The 25,000-nt window shown below is 40.9% G+C and overlaps 3 protein-coding genes and 1 long non-coding RNA gene across 5 annotated transcripts in view; 2 read left to right on the top strand and 2 right to left on the bottom strand.

The window, feature by feature from the left end:
• LOC137979485 (RNA helicase aquarius-like) overlaps window positions 1-3,302 on the top strand; it is a 37,605-nt gene extending 34,303 nt beyond the window's left edge. Inside the window, exons 49-53 of the mRNA XM_068826741.1 lie at window positions 139-309; window positions 884-1,081; window positions 1,478-1,540; window positions 1,624-1,737; window positions 2,622-3,302. Of these exons, the coding sequence (XP_068682842.1) occupies window positions 139-309; window positions 884-1,081; window positions 1,478-1,540; window positions 1,624-1,737; window positions 2,622-2,798 (723 nt within the window). The 3' untranslated portion in view covers window positions 2,799-3,302. The remainder of the gene's footprint in view (window positions 1-138; window positions 310-883; window positions 1,082-1,477; window positions 1,541-1,623; window positions 1,738-2,621) is intronic.
• Window positions 3,303-4,858: 1,556 nt separating this feature from the next.
• Window positions 4,859-7,800, top strand: LOC137979489 (uncharacterized). The gene is made up of 2 exons (XM_068826746.1): window positions 4,859-5,790; window positions 7,086-7,800. Exons 1-2 carry the CDS (start codon window positions 5,473-5,475, stop codon window positions 7,395-7,397), a joined length of 630 nt encoding a protein of 209 aa, XP_068682847.1. The 5' UTR covers window positions 4,859-5,472; the 3' UTR covers window positions 7,398-7,800.
• LOC137979486 (lysosomal cobalamin transporter ABCD4-like) overlaps window positions 7,395-25,000 on the bottom strand; it is a 26,235-nt gene continuing 8,629 nt past the window's right edge. The window contains exons 7-21 of one of the 2 annotated variants that reach the window (XM_068826742.1): window positions 24,740-24,833; window positions 24,332-24,383; window positions 24,047-24,168; window positions 22,797-22,888; window positions 22,245-22,307; window positions 19,763-19,860; window positions 17,881-17,934; window positions 17,744-17,800; window positions 17,443-17,534; window positions 16,558-16,606; window positions 15,299-15,348; window positions 13,175-13,227; window positions 12,213-12,289; window positions 10,770-10,885; window positions 7,395-7,933 (exon numbers count right to left, since the gene is read on the bottom strand). In XM_068826742.1, the coding sequence (XP_068682843.1) occupies window positions 7,862-7,933; window positions 10,770-10,885; window positions 12,213-12,289; window positions 13,175-13,227; window positions 15,299-15,348; window positions 16,558-16,606; window positions 17,443-17,534; window positions 17,744-17,800; window positions 17,881-17,934; window positions 19,763-19,860; window positions 22,245-22,307; window positions 22,797-22,888; window positions 24,047-24,168; window positions 24,332-24,383; window positions 24,740-24,833 (1,141 nt within the window). In that variant the 3' untranslated portion in view covers window positions 7,395-7,861. Of the gene's footprint in view, window positions 7,934-10,221; window positions 10,349-10,716; window positions 10,886-12,212; window positions 12,290-13,174; window positions 13,228-15,298; window positions 15,349-16,557; window positions 16,607-17,442; window positions 17,535-17,743; window positions 17,801-17,880; window positions 17,935-19,762; window positions 19,861-22,244; window positions 22,308-22,796; window positions 22,889-24,046; window positions 24,169-24,331; window positions 24,384-24,739; window positions 24,834-25,000 lie in introns of those variants that run through there. The other variant, XM_068826743.1, reaches the window with a different exon arrangement.
• Window positions 7,941-8,479, bottom strand: LOC137979491 (uncharacterized). Its single transcript, XR_011118348.1, has 3 exons — window positions 8,449-8,479; window positions 8,331-8,388; window positions 7,941-8,230 (listed from the first exon to the last, which is right to left on the bottom strand). It is a non-coding gene; the product is annotated as an uncharacterized lncRNA (long non-coding RNA).

Genomic DNA, 25,000 nt, shown 5'->3' with positions numbered 1-25,000 from the left:
ATAATCGCTCTCGTATGATGACCCAGTGATGGTTTTGAACCCGCGACCTCTCGCTTTGGAATACATTGCTTTATAAAGTGAATGAAGTGGACGGATAAGGAGGGCGTTGAATGTGTTTTCTGCTCTTTCCTCCCGTAGAATCTCGGAGAAGCCGAATACGCAGTCGCTATTTTCATGTACATGCGCTTGATTGGATACCCTGCTGACAAGATTGCTATCTTGACAACCTACAATGGACAGAAGCATCTCATCCGTGACGTCATTAGACAAAGATGTGCTACCAACCCGCTAATTGGCCAGCCCAGCAAGGTAAATATTGATGGGATTGTGTACAGGCAGGTGATACACTTTATGGCAAATACATGAAAAACAACGATGGCCAAACAGGGAGACGAAAGACGGTCGTTCTATGCGCCTGAAGTATATCGTTCATTTGCACTATTTAAAGCTAGAGACCCTTGCGCCCACGAAAATGACAGCGGGCACTTTATCGTTTTCAACCATTTCATCACAGGTTTGGAGCGGATTGAAAAAAGTTAATCCAACAGCTTCTCCTAAAAGCTCACAAGAAACTCAAATAACTTAAAAAGGTTAGGACACTCGATGGAGCTTGGCCATTTACGCCGATCTAAGCATTGCAGCTGGCTTGTTATAAAGTCAAATGAAAATCGCTGTTGTCAGTGTCGGGAATTCAGTAGTATCAATTTACTTGTATTAACTCGGTTACTTCTTCCAAATTCTCGTTTTACAAATAGTTACAGTTTCTTTAGATATTAATCCCATTAACTCAGTGTCAGCCTGGTTTATGTTTAGAAAGAAATTCAAATCTCGGTCTTGAAACACGATGTCAAAACTGATTCGCAACATTCCTTTCTTCGGTCAGGTGACCACTGTGGATCGTTACCAAGGGCAACAGAACGATTACATCATCTTGTCTCTTGTGCGCACCAAAACCGTCGGTCACATCAGAGACGTGCGCCGATTGGTGGTTGCAATGTCACGTGCACGGCTGGGTCTGTACGTGCTAGCTCGTGTCAGCTTGTTCCAGAACTGCTTTGAACTCAGGCCTGCCTTCTCTCAGGTGAGAAAGAACGATTCGAATTTACAAGCCCACTTATCAGGCGCTAATTAAAGAATAGAGTGGAGTGCAAGCGAGAGAGGTGACGCGCGAGACGTTTTGCGCTTCCTTCCCTCGCTCGCACGCGTGCGTTTTATTGCGTCGGCTCAGTCCAGCTACGTTTTAGGGCTACGGTTTCACCTGCAAAGCTTCAGATCAATCATATTATGGAAACATACAGGGTTAGTCTCAAACTGCATTACATCCTCGTTCCCAGAGCGTTTTACTGCTGCAAGTTGAGCGCGGAAAAGCTCTGGGAACAAGGTTGCCTGCCGTGCATATGAGCAAAAAGTTATCTAGATTTCTATTATTAAACTTTTAATTCTCGTCGTTTACGTTGTAATGTCCTTCTTTACCCAGTTGACCAGCAGACCTTTGAAGCTGTATCTCGCACCAAGTGAACGATATCCACCTTGCAGACCAGTAAGTCAACAATCAGCTTATTTTTGCCTTCAACATTGTTCGGAGTTTTGTTTTTCATTTTTTTTTTTTTGCTCCCATTCCAGCGCGGAGTACCGCCAGCCGAAGCACCTTTCATTGTTGAAGATATGCCCCAGATGCATCGCTTTGTGTTTGACTTCTACAGTCAGTACGTCCAGTCACTCAGAGCACAGCAACAGGTACCACCGCAAATCTGAATTCGTTGTTTTGACTCACGTGACCAGGGACCATGTTGTTTTACAAAAATAATCCCGTAATCCCGCAATTCTTGGGTTTCACTCACGTGATCAACAGCCATGTTTTTCAACGAAAACAAAAGAAGACGTTAGCATAATAATGGCTTTCAATTCCCGGAGGATTGGATCGGGACACCAAAATGGCCGCTATTTCATTGTTTGGGGACACCAACATGGCGGCCGTGACGTCATGTGAAATTCAAGAATATTACGACAGAATTCACAATCCAAAGTTAATGGGCCCTATGCATGATGACGTCATATAGCCTCGTTTGCACAAAATTATTCACATCATCTGGACATGCAATACTGTTCGCCCATGGGTTTTCTTTACAAGTTTGTTCCTTTGGGATTTGGCTCAAGCTAAAATCTACAAGTTTGAATTTCGAATTCGAGGCTTGGTGGTGAAATCAGCTTGTCAGACGTCATCACCCATGAGGGCTATTTATAGCGCAAGAAAATCCCACGAGGTCCACATGAAGTATCCCTTTGATCGTTTGACCGTTTGCGGCCAATTTAGTCTAGTACATAATTAAGATCTGATCTGGTGTCGCCTAAGGAGATGAAATCGCTGTCTGTGTCGCTAGTTATATGTGCGTAATAGATCGAAGAATACAAGATTTACAAGGTGAAAATACCTAAGAGTGATTTCAGTGCGGTCCTTTTAGATATCTTCTGTTTGCCTGTTCAGAAAAGACAGGCTAGAAAACAACAATTTCGTTCGCGCTTCTTGTAGCCAAAGCACGTTTACGGAATGATTGTTCAATGGCCTGCTTACGAGAATCGCTATGCTATCGGACAGAATTTTTTTATCCTCTTTCATTCAGAGTATGACTAGTATCCCTCGGCCACCAGAGGAAGAGAAGAAGAGTGAAGAGGCTGAAGGGAACGTTGACGAAGAAGAAACAGAAAAGAAATATACAGCAACGGACAACGATATGGAAAAAGAACAAGGTTCTCCGATCGTGAACGAAGTTGAAGAGATGGAAGCCGAAGCGAACTGAAGAAATTATTTACAAACAATTAGATCAGCAAGCTTTCTCTTGGTTCAATTGAACGATATCTAAGAACATGGAGTTGGGCTCGCCACTTGTTCTCCTGCCTTCCCAATAGGCCATTTCCGAGTTCGTGTCTGCCTCCTCTTCAAAGCGAGTCTAAGTGCGAAGTTTTTCTTATGAAAATTAGTTTTCATTTATATGTAAAGTAGAACTAATTACTATCACAAAAACTTCGCACTTAGACTCGCTTTGAAGAAGAGGCAGACATGAACTCGGAAATGGCCTATACCGTGCTTGGCATTCGCTCTCGTTCCTTTTTTTTGGTTTTTCCAGAGGGGGGAGGGGTGGGGGTCCTTTTGATGAAATCGATAATCGACAGCAGTCAATTTCAATTCATACCATGTGACCCATTCCTAATTTATGATAATCGATTGGTTGATTTTTATAATCGAAAGCCAGGAGGCGAAGATTTCTAGGACCTTTAACCGGATCTCATTTTGGATCGTGAAAGTTTGAAAAAAAAAAGCTGTAAAAAACTCTAGAGCTTGTATCTTTGCCTCAGTCTTTTCTCAACTTTAAAATCATGCGGGAAAATGTTGTGAAAAAAACTCTTTCCGTGGTAGAGAGCGTGGGTTTTTTTAACATTACCAAACAGCATCTGAACGTCATTACCCTGAGTCTCTTTCGATCTTCCTAGATAAGTCGGGAAGAGGAAAGTAGACTCTGCTCGCCGCCTCCACATTTTGTATTGAGCATGCGTTAAAAATTGAAAATTTATGTATCCGGTGTCAGTCTAGCCTGAGACCATGCCCTCTCCCTATTATCCCTTTATGTCTCAAAAAAAAAACGCCTGATCGCAGGTTAGTGTCAGTCACGCGTGACCAGTAGCCACAAAACGAAGAAGAAGAAGTCGGAATATTTTCGAAGAACTCCGGCAAACACACGACAATCAAGGAATCATTTCATTGGAAACTCAAGATAGTCCATATATCTTAAAAATGCCATTTTATTTTTTTACTGAAAAATTGATAGGTTTCTGTCAGGCTAGTTTCTGTAACCGACACATATAGGAAAAACTCATGGGAATTCTAACAGTTAAAATTGCCACGCTGTTGTAAATTTCAAAATATTGATGACGCGTGGCGACTGATCATGCGCAAAAAAAAAAATAAACAGGTTTGACAAGTCGAAACTGGACTGACTCATCCAATTCTTTGGATGAGCGGCAAATCAAAGAATGTGGAGGCGGCGAGCAGAGTCTACTTTCCTCTTCCCGACTTATCTAGGAAGATCGAAAGAGACTCTGCTCGCAGGGTAGAACGTCATACATCCAAACATTTCTTCAATGTTTTGTTTAACTGTCTTTCTGGGTAGAAAACGCATCTGATTTCACGACATAACTAAATCAATGAAAGTCTCCAGCCAATTCTGGTTTTCTAATGGTGTTTGTACTTTGCTTGCTTATGGAATATTTTTTCAAAGTATAGTACGTGAAGTGAATTTAAGATGTATGGCCGGGACTGTCATGTTTCTGTGGAATGAACTGAGAATGAAAGACAGCTCTGAGCTGGCTTGATAACTGAGCACTGTTGCGGTTGAGTTAGTCCCGTTCAGGCCTGGGACGATCTTACTATCTTTCATTTCATATACGTGAAATCAAGTTTATTTATTGCGTCACTCCCGTAGCATTAAAGGGCACGTTCTGTTTTAGGTTGCTTAATTAACAGAAGTACGTAAAGCTTCCAAGCTCTTGGATTTTAGTTTCTTTCTTTATCCACAAACACGAACTTACTATTGAATCTGTTATTCTTTGGTCTGCTTTGCTGTGAGGGTGGAAACAAATGCGACAAGTTCCCTACCATTAGTTTCGCAATCGGTGGTTTTGCCAAATTTCGAATTATGCAATCGAAGTTTAAGGGGTAATTTCTGTTTTCCTCTTTTTTTTTTTTTTAGAAAAAAAAAATATATATTCCCCTGTTTTAGTTTAGTTTAGTTTAATTTATTCGCCACAATTCATGGGGTGGCAGGGGAGAGGAACAGAACTTTCGTCCCAATTGACACCTAACCCCTATATCCATAGATCAGACCACAACACCGGGAGTTCCATGCCCTACTCTTCTCGAATAGTGTGTGGGTTCTTTAACGTCCCACAGATTTTATATATACCCAAGGGTTGTGAGACCGGACCTCCGGCTTATAGTCCTTATCCGAGAAGACTTGAAAGTCTAACCATTTGCAGATGGCGTTACAAAGGCAGCACTTTCTCCTCAGTTATTTAAAGACCCTGAGTGTTGGTCCGGCCGGACTTGAACTCACGACCTCCCGCGTGACAGCCCGGTGCTCAACCAACTGAGCCACCGGTGCGGCGGTGTACATTGACGTTGTTTTTGCAAAATGCGAAATAAGCCAATTTAGCAAAGGCAGCCCTGCTTTAGTTAAAGAGAGTTCCAGATCTGCGTTTGCGTGATTTAGCAAGTGTCCGTGCGCACAAGACAGTTGACCTTCAATGACTCGGTTATTTTTGCGCAATTTGGGTATCAGTTTCCGTCTATATAATGCAATCGTGTCTCGACAAGCACTCTTCTTCCCCAAATCTTTGTTGCATGAACATCAGTGTTTTACCAAGCAGGCAGATCTAACTTAACCTTGAAATTCCATACACTGAAACTTGTTAATCGAAATGCCTTGTAAAAGAGCAGAAGCAACGTTTTTGGTCGGTATTGCAATCTTCCTCGTTGGTACGGCGTGCCTTATCGCCGTGGAAGTGCAAAGTGTTTTTCCAGCTCGCCGAGAGCAGAAGTTTCAAGAAATAAACTGTACTGTTGTTTCTGGTGATATGAAAGCGACAGCAAAATGCTCGAACAATAAACAAAGCGACCAAAGCTATCCATGCTTGAGAGTTTACGTGACGTGTGGCAACGACTTACAGAGCGATGGGGAGTTACAACCCGAGAAGCCTCGTTTGTTGTCAAAAGACTTCCACAGCCTCCATAAACAGGTACGTTTGGTTTTGTGCAAAATTGATAACGTGATCCAATTTGCCCTTATCAAAGCTGTTGTAGCTTGTGGCTGAGGAAGAGCACTTTAACGGGGCTAACTCACAGCTATGTTTACTACGTACTTTCTTCCGGGTTTCTTCAGTCCTGCAGCACCCGAGTGGTCAAAGAAGGAGTCTGCCTTGTCCTCCTGTTTTGCTTGCGTTGCGTTCTTTTTTTGTGCATTTTTGCCAAGTCGGCTGTATTAGGTCAGTCCACAAAAGTGTGAATTCTGTGTCCTGTTGTTTTTGTGGTGTGGATTCGTCCCACCGAACGTCCCACAGAGCTAATAGGGAGCTTACGAAACGAGGACGACGACAGCTACGAGGACTTCATTCAAAAATACAAGTTCGCGCTATTCATATCACTACGAAACTATTTCATGTAGTTCTGCGTTAAAAATGTGTAGTAACTGTCGAGGAATTAAACTGGTATGAGTGAGTTGGAAGCGTAGAGAGAGAACTAAAAATTCATCGTCATGTGCTAACGTCCACCACAGAACCTTGAATTTGGTCATTTCAAGTCGTCATTTAGGAGATGACGCCAAAGAAATGTACGAATGTATAAAACGCACGTGCAGAGCGTGCAGAGCCATTGTTTTCGCTCAATAAACCTATTGTTTTGTAGCGTCGTCGTTGCCGTCGGCGTCGTCGTTTCGTAAGCTCCCTAATGGACACAGGTTGCGTAACGGGCCCTCGTTTATAGTCCTTTCCTCGGAAACTTTGGAATTCTCTCAGATGAAATTACAAAGGAAGCTCTTTCTTCTCAGAGCAGAGCTTTTCTTCTTACTTCAATATTTAAAACACTGTCCAGCTTTGCTATTTTGGTTGAAAGAAATGAACGTTTTCTTTGTTTAACATACTGTGATTGGGAACATGATGAGGCAAGTTCCTCATTTCGCAAGTAAAAGATAAGGTTACCTGTTGATCTCAAACAATGCTGCTGGAATAAGGCCCCGAATAGACCACGTATTGGGACGCAGTTACGAAAATTGCAACATTGATGCCCTCCCAGTAGTTTTTGGGAAGAAGGGAAACGATGGCAAAATATCTTACGGAACAAGGGAACAAGGACCCCCCCCCCCCCTTCCTTCCCCCCCGGAGGGCCTCAACAATATTCTGTGTTGCAATCTTCCTCCAAAAGAAACCAAAAATCCACAGAGGGCCCTTTGTATTCGAAAATAAAGAGTGCGAACTGTCAAGCCCTAAGCTCTCGGTAATTTAACCAGTTGATTTGTAATAGTATCTTTGTTTTTCAGTGCACTTACGAACCAGAGCAATGTATGCAAACGGATCAACCAAGACCCCATCTTTTACGGTCATTTCAAAGCGGAAATCCCATAGGAGCTCCTCTTGGGTGCTTCTACAACCCCAAAGACCCTCATGAAATCATCAACCAGAAAACTTCCCAAGAAAGCTACAACAAACACGTGATAACTAGCATGGCTTGGCCGCTTGGAATTGTGGTCTTTGGCATAGTTGTCGTGGTAACAGCTGGGTGCTTTTTGTCTGCTTTTCGGAGTCGAAACGGCTATGAAAGAATAGCCGATGAAAATACCGAACTGGTATAAAAAACAATTCGGTTAATTTATTTTGTTCAATGTCCGTGACATGCTGTGTCCGAACGCTTTGTTGCGTGACGGCATTTACGGGAACAACATTCGAGCCTTGGTGAACCTCGATAGGATTCACTGGTAATTCCAAAAATGACTCGAACATGAATTTTAAAAATGCCACTGTCAGGTCATCCTTCATTTATAATGTATTGTACAAATACATCCTCCATATTTATTTAATCGATGGTCAGAATCTATTCTTAGAGGACAATTAAAAGTCGTCTCTTTTATCCGTCGATTCTACATGTGCTGCAAAAACTCTAATTTTCAAAGAATAATTTTCAAAAAATAATTTCGCAATATAGATCTATCTTGTTACCTAACTAAAGTAGATAGAGTCGTGTACATGTGATTCGAACATTTCTACATTTTAGACAGCACACCCAGATGCCTCGTTCCGATGTATATAATTTCACACTTTAGTCCTTGTGCTCGATCTTCTTGTAGTCCCAGCCTCCCTCTCCATCCAACTTTAATTTGTAGTCGTGAAGCTACGGAAAAAGTGCAAAATAATTTTAGAACCGAAGGGTTGAGGATACTCCGGGTAAAAATCCCGCTGCAATTTAAACAGGAGTCGATGAGATAGAATAAATGAAGTTTTCAGATATGAACAGCGGAAATTGAAATACATGAGACTTGGGAGATCACCAGAGTTAACCAGCAACTTTAGCAGTTGCGAAGAAAGCCTGGCGTGCCCCGTTCACACTAGCCTGCAAGCAGGCTCTCTGTTCGAAATACAGGGACTTCTTTCTAAACTAGTTACCAAGTCTACATTCGCATGCATTTACCTACACTCATGTGCAGTTTCGTACACTCAATTGATTTCATCTACATTCGCATGCATTAACCTACACTCATGTGCACTTTTGTACACTCAATTGCATTCACCTACACTTATGTGCACTTTAACACTCATATGCATTCATCAACATTCGCATCCACTAACCTACACACATGTGCACTTTCGTACACTCAAATACATTCATTAACATTCGCATCCACTAACCTACACTCATGTGCACTTTCGTACACTCAATTGCATTCACCCACATTCGCATGCATTAACCTACACTCATGTGCACTTTCGTACACTCAATTGCATTCACCTACATTCGCATGCATTAACCTACACTCAAGTGCACTTTCGTATACTCAATTGCATTCATCAACATTCACATGCATTAACCTACACTCAAGTGCACTTTCGTATACTCAATTGCATTCACCTACACTTATGTGCACTTTAACACTCATATGCATTCATCAACATTCGCATCCACTAACCTACACACATGTGCACTTTCGTACACTCAAATACATTCATTAACATTCGCATCCACTAACCTACACTCATGTGCACTTTCGTACACTCAATTGCATTCACCTACATTCGCATGCATTAACCTACACTCAAGTGCACTTTCGTACACTCAATTGCATTCATCAACATTCACATGCATTAACCTACACTCAAGTGCACTTTCGTACACTCAATTGCATTCATCAACATTCACATGCATTAACCTACACTCAAGTGCACTTTCGTATACTCGATTGCATTCATCAACATTCGCATGCATTAACCTACACTCAAGTGCACTTTCGTACACTCAATTGCATTCATCAACATTCACATGCATTAACCTACACTCAAGTGCACTTTCGTATACTCAATTGCATTCATCAACATTCACATGCATTAACCTACACTCAAGTGCACTTTCGTATACTCGATTGCATTCATCAACATTCGCATGCATTAACCTACACTCAAGTGCACTTTCGTACACTCAATTGCATTCATCAACATTCGCATGCATTAACCAACACTCAAGTGCACTTTCGTATACTCGATTGCATTCATCAACATTCGCATGCATTAACCTACACTCAAGTGCACTTTCGTACACTCCATTGCATTCATCAACATTCACATGCATTAACCTACACTCAAGTGCACTTTCGTATACTCAATTGCATTCATCAACATTCACATGCATTAACCTACACTCAAGTGCACTTTCGTATACTCAATTGCATTCACCTACACTTATGTGCACTTTAACACTCATATGCATTCATCAACATTCGCATCCACTAACCTACACACATGTGCACTTTCGTACACTCAAATACATTCATTAACATTCGCATCCACTAACCTACACTCATGTGCACTTTCGTACACTCAATTGCATTCACCTACATTCGCATGCATTAACCTACACTCAAGTGCACTTTCGTACACTCAATTGCATTCATCAACATTCACATGCATTAACCTACACTCAAGTGCACTTTCGTATACTCAATTGCATTCATCAACATTCGCATGCATTAACCTACACTCAAGTGCACTTTCGTACACTCAATTGCATTCATCAACATTCACATGCATTAACCTACACTCAAGTGCACTTTCGTATACTCGATTGCATTCATCAACATTCGCATGCATTAACCTACACTCAAGTGCACTTTCGTACACTCAATTGCATTCATCAACATTCACATGCATTAACCTACACTCAAGTGCACTTTCGTATACTCAATTGCATTCATCAACATTCACATGCATTAACCTACACTCAAGTGCACTTTCGTATACTCAATTGCATTCACCTACACTTATGTGCACTTTAACACTCATATGCATTCATCAACATTCGCATCCACTAACCTACACACATGTGCACTTTCGTACACTCAAATACATTCATTAACATTCGCATCCACTAACCTACACTCATGTGCACTTTCGTACACTCAATTGCATTCACCTACATTCGCATGCATTAACCTACACTCATGTGCACTTTCGTACACTCAATTGCATTCATCAACATTCACATGCATTAACCTACACTCAAGTGCACTTTCGTATACTCGATTGCATTCATCTACATTCGCATGCATTAACCTACTCTCATGTGCACTTTCGTACACTCAATTGCATTCATGTACATTCGCATGCATTAACCTACATTCATGTGCACTTTTCGTACACTCAAATGCATTCGTCTACGTTCGCATGCATATTGGGGTCAATACAGCTACGCCGAGGTTTGAGATTTTGCTATAACGACCTCACTCTCTGTTAGTTAGTAAGTTGCTTATTATATGGGTGACAGAAGTGAACGGTTCTGAAGAAGAAAAATCCATTTTGCATAATCCATAAGCGGCCCGTGGGCATTACGGGAGAATAATGCCCCCAGCGCTTTACTGCTCTTAGCCAATTACAGCGCGCGTTATATCGGCACGAAACACTAGCCATGTAATAAATTTAAATAAAATTAAATTACCACTATTAGAGGATACGTGACTCACCTTCAAAAGGGTATCCCTGTGTCCGACACTAACAACTGTGATGTTCAGCTGTTTGCACATTGAATACAACTTGGTTTCTGTGGGAACGTCTAACGCACTCGTGGCTTCATCAAGCACTGAAAAAAAACAGCCACGTGATTATTAAACTATTCTTCCTTTTAGGAGGAAAAAATAAGTTGCCTTTTAACTCTGGAAATTTCTGTAACACGTTCGACCAACAACGAGCTCGCGTAGTCCACGCCAATTTGAACAGTTAAACAACAATAATATATATTTCTTAATTCATTTTTCCGAAGGTTCGCTCTTAATTGAATGCACGTGGTTGTCATGGCAACTTACCACAACAACCACGCGTATTTTACCGGGATTCGACGAAATGAAAAAAAAAAAAAAAAAAAAAGACTAACAGTAGTTGTGCAAATGTAAAGAAAACGAACGTGCAAAAATTAATGATCGAAAGAAATGTATATTTCAAGTGCGGGTTATAGAGGAAAGATAGAAATTATCCTTGCACTTAACTGGACAATTTAAGCAATTGCCACTTTATAGGACTGCACCTGAAAAATTCAGGCGGCTTCAACGTGATTCGAACCCACGACCACCGCCATGCCGTTCATGGGTTCGAATCCCGTCGAGGCCGCAGGTGTCTTAAGAGTTACAATTGCTTAAATTGTCCAGATAGGGCGGTTTTAAATTGAGCTTTTAAAGTAATTATCGAATTACTTTGGTTTTGCATTCATTACTTCACTCAGTGATTGGTTCAAAGTTCTCGCGCCACTTTTTCAACCAATCACAAGTGGAACCAAAACCAATCGTGGCTCGAGCGTGCACGTTTTCCCGCGCTTTGTGTCGGCTACGTGCAATTACTTCGAGTTTTGATTGGTTTACTGGATTGTCTCCGTCCTTTTTGATTGGCCAAAGTAATTACTTTGGTTTTGGTTTTACGACACTCATTTGAAAACCGCTCTAAGTTCGAGGATCACATCTATCTTTCGTCCAAAACTAGTGATACTACAGAAAAGACTATACAAACCTGGATAAAATTTTTCCATGCCAGCTAAATGAAAGACTGATACATAAATCTTAAGCGAATCTAACGCGAAAATTTGTTGAATGTGCTATACACAAAAAATCGCCCGTACAGTTCGGAATTGATAGATACCCATGATGATTAAAACGTTCTCAAATGGACTCGCCCAAAGACTCGTCCAATTACAAAAAACATCAGTCGTCCTTGTTAATAGCCCTTTTAACGGTTAGTTTTTCTTATTTGCATAACAATGTAATTAAAAGTACAAAATAGCCCGAAATTGCCTCGCATACATGCTAGATTACATTGTAATGTAAATGAGAAAAACTAACCGTGAAAAGATCTATTCCGCGTTATACAACCCGAGAAATTAAAATTGACATCAGTTGCGACCTCAATCAGTCATTACTTACAGGCCACTAAAGGCTTATGAAAGAACAGACGAGCGAAGGACAGCCTCTGCATTTCTCCTGGGGATACCATGTCTTCCCTGCAATGATAATGGCAAACGTTATACTGTACCCTTGTGTCTAAGAGTAGTGTCAAAATTGCTGAGATCTTGGGCGCTTGTCACTTAACCAAAAGTCTCGAAAAAAACAGGTATGGCATCGAACGGAAAGGAAATATTCCGTAAAAAAAAAAGGAAAGTTGTTATACCTCGTGAAGTGGTCCGGAACAAACGGAAAATCCTTTCCGTCGGGTTATTCCTCCCCCAGAGCAATGGCCTAGTTTCAGATTGTGGAGCAACAAAGAACAGTCGAGTTTCAAGGGAATAATTAGCATTTTGTTTTGTTCAAAACAAAGAAAACTGCTAAGTATTCCCCTAAACTTCGACTCTGTTCTTTTGTTGCTCTACAATTCGAAACTAGCCTATTGCTGTCTAATTTTGGGGAAAATACTCGTTGATATGATTGGTTCCGAGCGGCCAACCGGAAAATGATGTTCCATTCCCCACATGAATGTAAGTATCGACATTTTTTAACTGAAACATTTGGTCAAAGAGAAAGCGCCTCTATAGTCCATAGAAACCGTAAATAAACAAAAGCCGATTAGTTGGGTAGGAAAGTGGACGATCTACCGCACGCGAAACTTGCTGGACCCACTCATATCAACAAATGGTTAGACTGTCAAGTCTTCTCGCATAGGCACTTTTGTTCACTAAATTCAATGTAAATCTGAAAACGGACTTTGACGGCCCGGACTTCCAATTAGTGAAATCTATGACGAAATCCGTGTTCAGATTTTGTGTTCGACTGGAAATCCGAAGATCCAATCGCACACACTGTAAGTCAGATGGAGTCTGTCGATTGATGGGCATACAAGTACAGTCCCTCCATAGCTCTTTTCTTTTGGAATAACCTCAAATTTCCCTTACCAGTTACCGTCCACTGGGTTATCAAATCCACCAATTCTGTTCCATAAAGTTCTCTAAAAGAAGAAATTATAGTAAGTCTCAATGACCCGTATTTCTAAAAGGCTGTGGCGGGGAGAAATAAATAGTCACAGTGCTACTGCCTCTTGAGCAGAGCCAGCGAAATGTTCATTTGCTTTCATTTACTCCTTCTTGCAGATTCTTGTAGAGTTGAAAGTCGATTTAAAGTGCACGTAAACTCATATTTTTCGTCAACAATATTAACCTCCCCACCAAAATCAAACATGTTTTACCATTCTAACCTCAAAATTTTGCTTTTATCTGCCGGGCAACACGTGCAAAGTTATCAAAACTAGCGGAATTTGGACCCACGACCGTGATGTGAGAGGCATGCGGCAGGAGCCCATCACCCGGAGCCTCCATCCAGACTATATCCTTGAGTCAACCTTTGCCCGTATCTTTCTATTTTTAGAATATTTTGTGAGACGCACGCGATCACTGGTGCGTGACTGCTTATCACGTAATACAATAACTTTGTTCTGATTGGACGGCATAATGCATTCGCGGGAATTCGAAGGTCTAAAAATAAAAAGATACGGGCAAGGGTTGTCTCCAAGGGTTTATGTGGGAGATGGAGGCTCCCGTTGATGGGCTCCTGCATGCAGCTATTTTCGATATTACGTCACAAATTGAATTGCAATGCAAAATTTCTTTGAAAACAGGAATGCAAAGCTTATGCAACGCAGTTTGTGGCGTAAAATCGAGAATAGACCCATGCCTCTCACATCACGGTAGTGGATCCAAATCACTGCTACTTCTGCCAAGTTTACGTGGCCTGCACGGCACAGAAAAAGCGAAATTCTCGGTAAAAATGGTGACGTTTCTTTGCTTTGGGTAAGGAGATTTATCTTAGGAACGAAAAATGTTTAAGTTTAGACGCACTTTAAGGAAATGCAAAGGGACTACGAAATTTAGGTTTTTATGTCGATGCTTCCGCGTTGTATAAGGCGAGGTTCATCTCCATAGACCTCTTTCATAATGGCGGCCAAATAAAATATTCTTTTGTTTTAATGCTAATAAGCCTTTCTAGCCTCGCTACAACGAGCAAATTTCAAAAGATTATTTGTTTCAAAATGAGGCCAGTAGGTCTAATTAACATAAATACAAAAGAATGTAAATGTGGTCGCCATTTATGAAAGTGGTCTATACATTTTACTGTCAGTTGACTGACAAATAGTAGAAAAACTGTTTAACTTCTAATAGCCTTTTAATTAGTATTACCAATAGCCTCTTCAGTCAACAGATTAGCGGCAGATTTTGACCGAAACAGGAAAAAATATGGGCAAACAAATACGAGGTTAATTCACGGAGGAGATCTGTGGGAAGACACATGCGTCCGCTCTATTAATATCAATAATTTCTTTTGAAAGCTCATTCTTAATTTTCTAGAAGGTTGTTTAGTTGGATGGAAGTGGTAGGTCATTCCAAAGGTACCGAACAGCAACAGAAGGAAAATGCAATGAAATCACGTTGTATAGAGTGTATTCACATGACGTCACGGCGGCCATGTTGGATGAGTGAAATATTCTTTTGGGAATTGAACTCGATTTGTATGCAACTTCTTCCTTTGTTTTAGAATGCAAATAAGGCTGCTGGTCACATAAGCGAAAACACTCTATACGATTTCAGAAGATCAAGAGCCCAGAGCGTACTACGTAACCAGAGCGTAAAACTCCCATTCCTTTCAATGAAGGGGTGCGCCGTGAGTTGCTAAAGTAGCTGTGGTGTTGTGTCGGTGGGAAAGTAAAATACGAAAATTTGGTTTTATCAAAGTAACAGGTGGATAAAGGTCGACTTAGAACAAAAAGATAAATGGCTGAGGCCGTCTCGAGCGTTGGCCGTGCGTCAGAGCCACTTGAAGAAATGTGGGTTGTCTGAGGTCTATCAAGGAAGTCGGGGAGATAGGCCGTTGGTAAAGACATCGTGGAACAAAGCGGTTATAAGATCCAAAGGTGGAAGCAGAGCTCGGGGTGAGCTTCACAAGTGGCCAAGTTTTGCAAAACAAGTGTTTTGAGGCCTACTTCTTCAGTTTAAAGGGAAAAAAAACTGGAGTTCGAGACAACTTACTAGTCCAACGATGTCGAGTATCTCGAAAAGTCTTTCCTCTTCCTTATCCGCTGAAAAAGAGAAATAATAACTGAAGCTCTTTCGATGACCGTAATAAAACAGACAGAAAGCAAAGAGAAGTGACAGCACTCCAGAATTGGAGACAGTTCCGCTAGCACCAAAAACAGTTATTTCTTTGGGTTCATGTTTACGCTACGCCCTCTTTAAATGCTTGCATGGTGTCATGGAGAGTGAAGGTAAAGGAAATAGTAGAACAGAGACTCTCAAAGCTTCAAGAATGTACTGTTCTTAAAGGAAAAGACTTTAACCAGCGATACCTTCAGTTGGTTTACATATATTGTTTGAAGTGAAGTTGTCGTCAACGTAAGCTCTCTGACAGGGAGCTTATGCAAAGACGACGACCTCGACAACGAGAACGTTATCTACAAATATATTCCGTTATAGTAATAATTTCGCGACTGCCCATAGTTGCTCGGCATGGAAACTGTGTATCAGCATTCCAGGAGTGAACTCGGTTTGAAGTGTTTGCATGTTTGGAAAGAAAATTGAAAATTTATCGTCTGGTGCTCTACTTCCCCCGGATAACCTCTAATTTTGTCATTTCACGTCGCTGTGAGGACGAACACAGCAAAGAAATGTGCCAAGATGTGAAACGCACGTGCGGCACGTGCAGAGCTATTGGTTGTTTACCATTTACAAGCAGAAACCGGTTGGTACTAGGTTTGTTCAAATGGTAAGCAAAAAACCCCCGAATGGGAAATTTAGTTGGGATAAGCGTGTACCATTTGCAAATTTCGTTCACGTTTACCGCGAGAGTCTGGAGGGAGGCAAAATCATGGGGGAATGCAAATGGTAAATACGTTTTCCGTTTGGAAATTCCGTTTGAGAATTTTGGACTACCTTTCGAGAAATCCCGTTTTCTCCGGAAATTTTCCGTTTGGGAAGACCAAAATAGGCTTACCGTTTACATTCCAACCAAAATTTTCGGATATTTCTGGTAAATGGTAAACAGCCATTATCACTTTGATTTCTTTTTTGGCGTTCTCGTCGCCGCCTATTTCCCTTTCGTAAACAAGCGATGCCAATTTTGACGGTGGATGCCATTCTTAGTAACCAAGCCTTCGGCTAGCTTTCAATAAATTGTTAGGATTAGCTTCATTTAAATACTTTAAAATTGTGAAGCTAAAGCCGTTGTTTCGGTAGTGTAGAGGTTCTCACACAAAAGAGACAACATATTACTCCTTCCTCCTTTCTCATACCTGATTCGCTATCATATTGGAAGACTTGGCTCTCGAAGGGGTACGTGATCTATGCATATAAAAAGAGTTCATGAACAACGTTACTCATGTTGAAACCGTGTAAATGGGCCGTCAACGCCAGGTCAAACGGCTCCAACATTTGCTTCGACGTCCGTTTGATTTTGTTGAACAGCGATGTTGAAACACCTTGCTCCCCCTTTCAACCGTGAATCGATGTTGAATGAGTTTAAAAGCGTTTAAACTTTGCTTCAACAACCATTCAACATTTCCTTTGTTTTCGCGAATGTTGAGATAAAGTTGAAGCGGTTTGCCCATCTCTTTCAACATTGTTGGGTATGCGCGTGCGCAGTGATTGGTCTCTCAATGACATATCATGTTCGTATCCAAAGTAACAATCACAGTTGCAGCCTGGGAATGAATACAAGGCCTCTTGATGATGTGTTGAAAACGTTTACCTACCCCAGCAGTCAACATCGTTCAACATCATTTAACATCATTCAACAAAAATCGAACGAAAAACGCAACGCAAATTCAATTTCAAGCCGTTTTCCCGCGTCCCGTGCCTAAGAACGGACTGCACGCTTTCGGAGTGTAGCATCGATGAACTCCTTCTCGTGCTTAGTGCCAATTGCACGCTTTTCCATTCTCTACTCCTTGAGTCCGTTTCTCAAAACTACTGAAATATTGGGGTATTTGGTTTTACTTATTTTCGGCGTCTCCGATTCAAAATTGTGACAAACATATTAAAGAAAGAGCGCACTAATGGGCAAAGTAAGATTTTACAAAATTATGTTTAGGACGAAAGTTTCCGGGAGATTTTATGAACCGCACAGCACATACGAAAGAACAAGCATATACTTGTTTTAATGAAGGGTAAACTCTTACCTGTTGTCGTAGAGTACCGTCGGTGACAAATGACTTCTGAGGCATGAAAAACACCGTTTTAGGATTGAACGGTAGAAACCTCTGCACTTCACCTAAAAAAATTATGGTTACAGTAGTTTGACACAGCAGTTCGCAAAATTGACGCATTTTTAAAACTCTTCAAGGCGTTTAACATAACCTGCTAAAACACATTTTAGAACTTTCTTTTTTTTCATTTTTTGTTATTTTATTCGGTACGGGAACCTGTAAACGAAAAGATTTTTGCCGGGGCTTCACAGCATCTCACGTGACAAAACCTCACCTGAGAGAGGACTCCAAATGCCGCCAATAATTCTAAACAGAGAACTTTTTCCACTTCCTAGGAAACAAAAATTTCCTTTAGAATTTTCTAATAAACACATAAGCAACTTTCACCGCCGCGAAGAAATGAAATTTTACCTGTATATCCCGTTATTAGAAGGTTTTTCCCGTACTTGATTTCCAAATCGAGATCTGAAATTGAGTAACTCTTATTAAGACAAATTCGTAAGACAGAATACAGTATGATGTGAACACATACATCTTATGGGATGGTTTAACAGATAATACGGGCAATGAACAAAACGTCCGCGAGTATTATACGTTAAACCATCAAATAAGAGATTTCTTCTTCCACTGCAAAAAAGGCGTTATTTTGCTTTAATTTTATTTGGAAAGAGTGCTTAAAAAATGCACCATCTGTCCTTCAAGGCCCGTGCGAACGATGTAAACAGGATAAACGTAGACTGATTGTCGGGATCGAGCATAAACTGCCGCCATTTTTGTTTTTAAACAGCGAGCGCGAACTGGGGAGAGCGACATAACTATCCAGTGGGTGAGGGGAGTGGAGGGGTTTCGGCGGGAACTCCCCCCACCCACTCAATAGTTATGTCGCTCTCCCCAGTTCGCGCTCGCTGTTTAAAAACAAAGATGGCGGCAGTTTGTGCTCGATCCCGACGATCAAACGGGAAAATAGGGGACTGTGAACAGTCTAGGATAAACGAAATGACGAGTGACAAGCGATGACAAGCTAAATTCTTAGGCTTTGCATCGTGTTGAAAACAATTTCTTTCAATGAGAAACTCTCGTTCCGTCCGTATTTGCTCTGTTCTAAAGTGGTCAAAGCGGGACACTACAGTGTATTACCGTCTCTTATTATATGACTAGCTCCGTGAACGGGCAAGATGAACCAAATCGCGCGCTGTGATTGGCTACCCGAGCGGGCAAGATGGAGCGATACCGCCCGCTCGGGATTTCTCGCTTGGTCCCACAAGATCAAAGATCATTTTTTGGTGTTTTAAGTCATATAATAACTCCTTTATTGACCAAACTTGTTCGGTCAAGATGGCTGGATATTGCGTGTTTACGGGCCTCGACTTTGTCTCGGTCCATAAATACGCAAAAAAATAACTTGGCCAATATCCAGCCATCTTGACCTCACGCTTGGTCGATAACTCATATATACATAATTTGCGCGTTCTCTTGGCCAAATATGGTAAAATTGCGTAACAGTAGAATAATAAGTCCCCTTATCTTTCTTTCTTTCTTTCAATAATTATCTCTTTCCCTCCCAACTGTGGCACTAAAAGATTTCTCTCTGCCCAATACCAGACGATTTGATTAGCCAATGGGGAAACTCCCGGAGGTGGACAATGGGTTAATTAACACTCTTTCCCCCATGAGAGTTGTCGCGTTACCTGATTTTACTCTAACGCAAGAGTAATTTTACGAGGCTAAACATAATTTAGGCAAAAATAAATCTTTTGCTTGGGATATTTGGGGGAGCTCCAGGAAGGTTTGCAGGGGCATTGCCATGTGCTTTGGCTTGAGTTGCTTTTTCGCTTACTATTGCTCCCTTCCTCCCACATTTTAGGTTGAGTATACATTTCATACACTGGTTTCCCTCAGTGATGTGTTGACAGGTGTCAGTGGGAGGTGGACTGTGGTTCGGTTGCCAAGGTGACCTCCTTGGTGCTGAGGGGAGTGCTGCCTCCTCTCTTTTAAGGCCCTTACACTCAAATGCGTAATGTTTCAATCTCGTCAATGGGGAACCCCAGGGTCCAGTGGGTTATTAAAATCTACGCCACTAGTAAACCCCATATATCCCTCCTGAGTGGCACAGATTTTACTCTTTCCAACGGCAGGCAATTTTACTCGTCAATGAAGAAGCTAATGATATGATCAGCTGCCTTGTCAATTAAATGTCACCACCGCGTCATAGATCTGAAACGCCTTCCCAATAAGTAGTCCACGCACTATTCTATAGGTGAAATAATGTCACCAGCGATAACAAAAACCTTACCTTTGACGAGAGGATCCACGCACTTAGGTGGAGCGTAAGATACACCGGCAAATTTGAATATGACATCACCACCACCTTGAGAGTTCAGGGTTTCGTTTCTAAGCAAACAATATTCAAGAAAAACTGAACACAAGACTCTCATAAAATCGTACATGGTTTGAACCCAAGAGTTATTAGTAATTAAGTAAAGTACGATCGTCCGGGTGAGTGCAGTCCTGAGAAGGACTGTTTGAGATGACATTGACTGACGTTTCGACAACCTGAGCAGAAAGCCCTCATACCTTCAGCTTCTTTAATTTGGTCACCGATGACAATTCTCAAAGGTGTGATTACTAATGGAGAACACATTTCGCCGGTTAGAAAAAGCTGAAATATGAAGATTTTGCCAAATCCCTTGGGAAGGGCCGTCAAAATATCACCTCCATTTGATTGATTTTACGTCTTTCTGCTCTTATTTAAGAACACCAGAATATCTAAGGTACCGCAAGGAAGATTTCAATTTTTTTTGAAAACAGTTTGTCGGCTCTTTCTGCTCTGTTTTGTCTTTATACTCTTATGAAAGGGAGCAATAAATTTTGACTGAGAGGCGGATTTTTTCTGACACTTCATCAGCCAATCAGGAACGATATTTTCACCGTCCGTGGGTGAACGGAGATTTCGAAACTGTTGAGTGGTTGATTGCAGGCGGCTGCTTCTCCTCAGCCCCTCCCCCCTCACATTCTCGTTTGACTTCGGTCCAGGTTTTCGCACGGCCATATTAAATACATACATACTTAATTGACCGCTCCCCATAGGGGCTTTCAGGGCAAATGAAACACAATGAAACGACGGAACAGAACAACAACAACTGTTAAGAATCCCAACTGGCCAGAGGCAAACCAGTTGGCTATTCACAAGTGCAGCTGGCAAGTTGAACCGGGGACTACCAGGAACAAATTCAACGAGTGGTCAGAGTGGGTCTTGAACCCGGGATCTCCAGATCTCAAGGCAAGCGCCCTAACCACTGGGCCACACTGCCTTATTTAAAACAATCACTCGAAAATCAACCCCAGTGTAAAGAAGCATCTAAAATTCACCAAACCGCATGCTACGCAGGCTAAATTCTAAAAGTTCTAATTAAACCAATCACTCCTCAGGTGCCACAGGATGCCCCAGCTGATGAGTAAAATCGTCTGGCATTAGAAAGAGACAAATCTGTTAAGTCTCACTCCCAGGGGTCAATCGGTTAAAAACCCAGGCTAAAATAATGCATTTTTTAACATGTCTTAATCCATTGACGCCTGGAAGTGAGATTTTGCTCTTTTGTCTAATGCCAGACGATTTTATTCGCCAACTGGGAGTGTCCTAGGGTGATTCAGAAATACACGTAAATTACCCTTTAGGTACTTTCCCATTGCTAACAATAACAAATGCAATCAAACAGGGATATTACAAGTGGTTGACGGCGTTTTGAATAAGTGTCTCTACAACACCGTAAAGCACTGTGGACAAAGTAAGTACCAACTGAACAGAATGCAAACACACATTCTTTCCAAATGTAAGATCCCATCTCAGAACTGACTACCAATGTTGCTGGCCACAATCTCAAAAAAGATAACCACTTTGTTCTCCATTACAATGGCCAGCCATTATTCGTCACCAGAGCCTCGGATCGACACAAGGCTTTGGGAAACTCTATGTAGGAGAACATGCGCCGTAAGGTTCTTATGACCAAATCTATTTGAACCTTACGGCACCTGCTCACTCCTCATGCTAACATGAATGCACCAATTAGAGATGCTTTTGATTGTTCTTCATGAAAGCCAACGAGAAGACACTTTGTTTTAGGGTTCCCCAGAGCTCTTCTCTCCTTCAGTAAAGAGAACAGCTCTGGGGTCGAGAATGTGGCCAGCCATACCACATCATCCCATACCATGTTTTAACCAGGATCCCGTTACCCAGAGCCTCTGAGTCAACCCTGTCTCATATCTCTTTATTTTTAGAAGCACTTCCTGGGAGTTTTCACGATAGCCAATCATTAGAGGCCTATGGTCAGCCATTGATTACATGTACGTCACATGCAGCACACCCAAAACACCAAGGTATTTCAAAATATAGTAGTTCTAAAAATAAAAAGACACGGGACACGGTTGACTGAAAAGTACAATATGTATAAAGCTCTGGGAAATAGGCTATTGTTTTAACTAGTTAGTTTTAAAATATATTATTGGCCCACTAATGGGATGATTTTACTTACACTCTATAGAGCTTTTTTTTTTTCATTGAGAAAAGATAGTTCTACATTGAACCGACAATGAGTGCCATAAAATGACGAAGAAAATAAAAACTGATTTCCTTGTAGGCTTCAACAACTTTAAATAGTATTTCTAGTGTAGTCCAACTTAGACAATTTATTCATTAAGAATTATGAAGGAGGTATTTTATTTTGGTAAAGAAGACAGCTTATGATCTAGGGCCTATAAAGAAGGTGGAAAGCCATTACCTTAAATAGTCCTTTTTCTGCACTGAATCATTCTCTCCAAAATACTCAAGGAGTTGACCAATTCTGTAAATAAAAGGTAGGATGGCATAAATACTGTTGATCACTTAAACATACTGCTGGGGTTTGATTGAAAAACTACATCCTAAGATGCTCGTGATGATTGATGATATTTGTGACAATGATGACGTTTGATGATAATGATGGTGATACTTGATGGCAATTTATGACAACCATGATGATGGTGATAACTGATGATAATTCATAACGATGATGATGATTGATAGTGATGGTGATGATTCATCATGATAATTTATGACGATGATCAACTGGCCCAGACCACTTAACTTTGTCAAACTACATTCAACTGCATTAAATTATAACCATTTTCACCAAAACAAGAACAAGAAAGTTGCTGAGGTAATAACCAATGATGAGAACTATCATCTCCTTTCTAATGGCTGACCAGTGGCTAAAATTCATTCTGCAGACCAACATCATCACACTTATCTGGTGGCTTCTGATGGCCTCTTTCCAAGACCATAGACTCACTACCTGTGAACTAATCCAGCAATTACGGAAATATCATTGGACAAGTCAAGAAGCTGTGTACAACAGTTGATCAAGTACATGGCAAAAAATGAGTTCTGCAATTAAAAACCAAATAACTTGTTGGTTCGTATTTCGACAAAATACATATTGAACACAGCACCATAACCTTGTCAAGTATTAAAAGAATCTTAAAAGATACAAAGGAAACCACATCAACAAAGTTGAGAAAATGCCAACATTTTGTTACAATCCAAAACTAAAACTGGCAGATTATTAGCCCTAGGGACTTGAAGCCCTGGCTCTGATACTTGACAGGGCTCGAAATTAACGAAAAAATCCAGTCGCAATTTGCGACAAGATGCGAAAATTTAGTCGCAATTTCACAAATTTTAGTCGCGAAATCGCCGCGTTGCGTTGTGTTGTCAGCGGTTTACCAAAAAAAATACGAGCCCGTAATACTTGTGTATAAAGAAACCGCCGAAAATGGCGAACGATCGAAGGAATAGAGTTGTACTCGTAACATCCCGGCTAAATTACTCAACAATTACGCTATCTTGAGAGAAATTTCACAGCGAGAAACAAAATAATTTTGTCATTTATTTATTTTAGCAAAAGTAGCAGCAAAGTGGCAACTGCTAACCCTTTTGTTTCGAAAGAGCGAAGGTGAGCACAAGTCGCAAAATTGCGACTTCTCCAGATATTTTAGTGGCTAAGGGAAAAATTTAGTGGCAAATGCGACTGTATTGGTCGCAATTTCGAGCCCTGCTTGAAGGTGCTAATAAGCTAATTGACAGAATATATACATGTATATCCAAACCAGGCGAGCAACACTTTGATTTCCTGAATCACCCTGGCCAAAACATTACTGTATGCAGTCACCCTCTACACCAAGGCAACAAAGAAAGCCACAAAAATGTAGAACAAAAACTGGGGGTGGGAGTAGGGGGTGAAGGGTACCATAGCTGAAACAACCCATGCTAACCTTAGGCCTAAACACTACGCTTTAGATAATGTTTGAGCCTAAGTTTAGCATTTTTGTAAAGGTTTGGGTTGTTTCAACTACATGTATGGTACCCTTTATCCCCTACTGCCCACCCCCTACCCCTCAACCCCATCCCCCACCACTACCTCCCTCCCCACCACCCCCAGAATAGACACACTGTTAGTTCACCAACATGCCAATCAACTCAATTTTGGCCAGCAAATCTGGCCTTTTGCACAACATAAATATAAAACATATGTCAGGCACCTACCCGGCTAATCTGTGCACTGAGTTCAGCTGAAGACAAGTTGTTATACACTCCACCAAAGATAGCAATGGCAATTATGAAGTAACTCAAGATTGACCCCACATAATCGAAAAGATTTATGGAAACTAGAGACACAAAAGAAATAAAGGTGAATAATAATAATAATATTTATTATTATTGTGCATATTCTAGAATTATGCCCATAACAAACGATCAGTTTTTAACCAAGTTGTGTCCAATTTGAATTATTGCTTTCAGGTAGTTTATTTGCTCATCTGAAGTACTTACAGAAAAGAATACTTTCAAAGTTTATCAGTTGCCGCTGAGTTCGGAGAAGACTCTGCAAAGGAGGGAAGAAAGTGCATAAAGATTCAGTATTGACTGGTATTTAATAAATGTAATATTTTGAATATTTTTTTTGTATTTTGATAATGGTTATTTTCTACAAACTGAAGATGAAAAAAACAAGTGAATTGTCGAGAATATTTGTCCAAGTCTGCTCAATGTTGTGCAGAATACAGGAGGTGAATTTGCACTCAGAAATAACAATGGGTTAAAGGTCAAGCAACCAACAAATGCAACACTTCAAAATGAGGATCGCTTCAAAACTGGAAAGTGAAACTCTCAGTGCAGAACCAACTCGTTTCACTTGATGATGAATTCACAAAATAATTAAAATATGGTGGAGCTCTCTACCCATAATCTTGAATTTGTTTTCCTCTCTTCCAGCTGACCAGATCTGTAAAATGCAATTGACTCAGCATTTGATCTGATTTGCATGTGCTTAAACCTGTTGAAAGAGGGCATGGATAGTGTCAGAAATTATTATATTCTCAACCTGGGAAAATGCAATTCTAGCTTTCTCGCTGGTTCACTGGATCTCGGTTACCAGCCATCATACCTGCATTTTTTTTAACACTTTTATTGGCAAAATTGGCCCTAAGAAAACTAATTAAA

This window comes from Montipora foliosa, chromosome 12, assembly GCF_036669935.1.
Source record: "Montipora foliosa isolate CH-2021 chromosome 12, ASM3666993v2, whole genome shotgun sequence".
NCBI classification, from domain to species: domain Eukaryota; kingdom Metazoa; phylum Cnidaria; class Anthozoa; order Scleractinia; family Acroporidae; genus Montipora; species Montipora foliosa.
The sequence above is the reverse complement of the archived record's forward strand: the minus strand, read 5'-3'. Positions and strand labels throughout refer to the sequence as shown.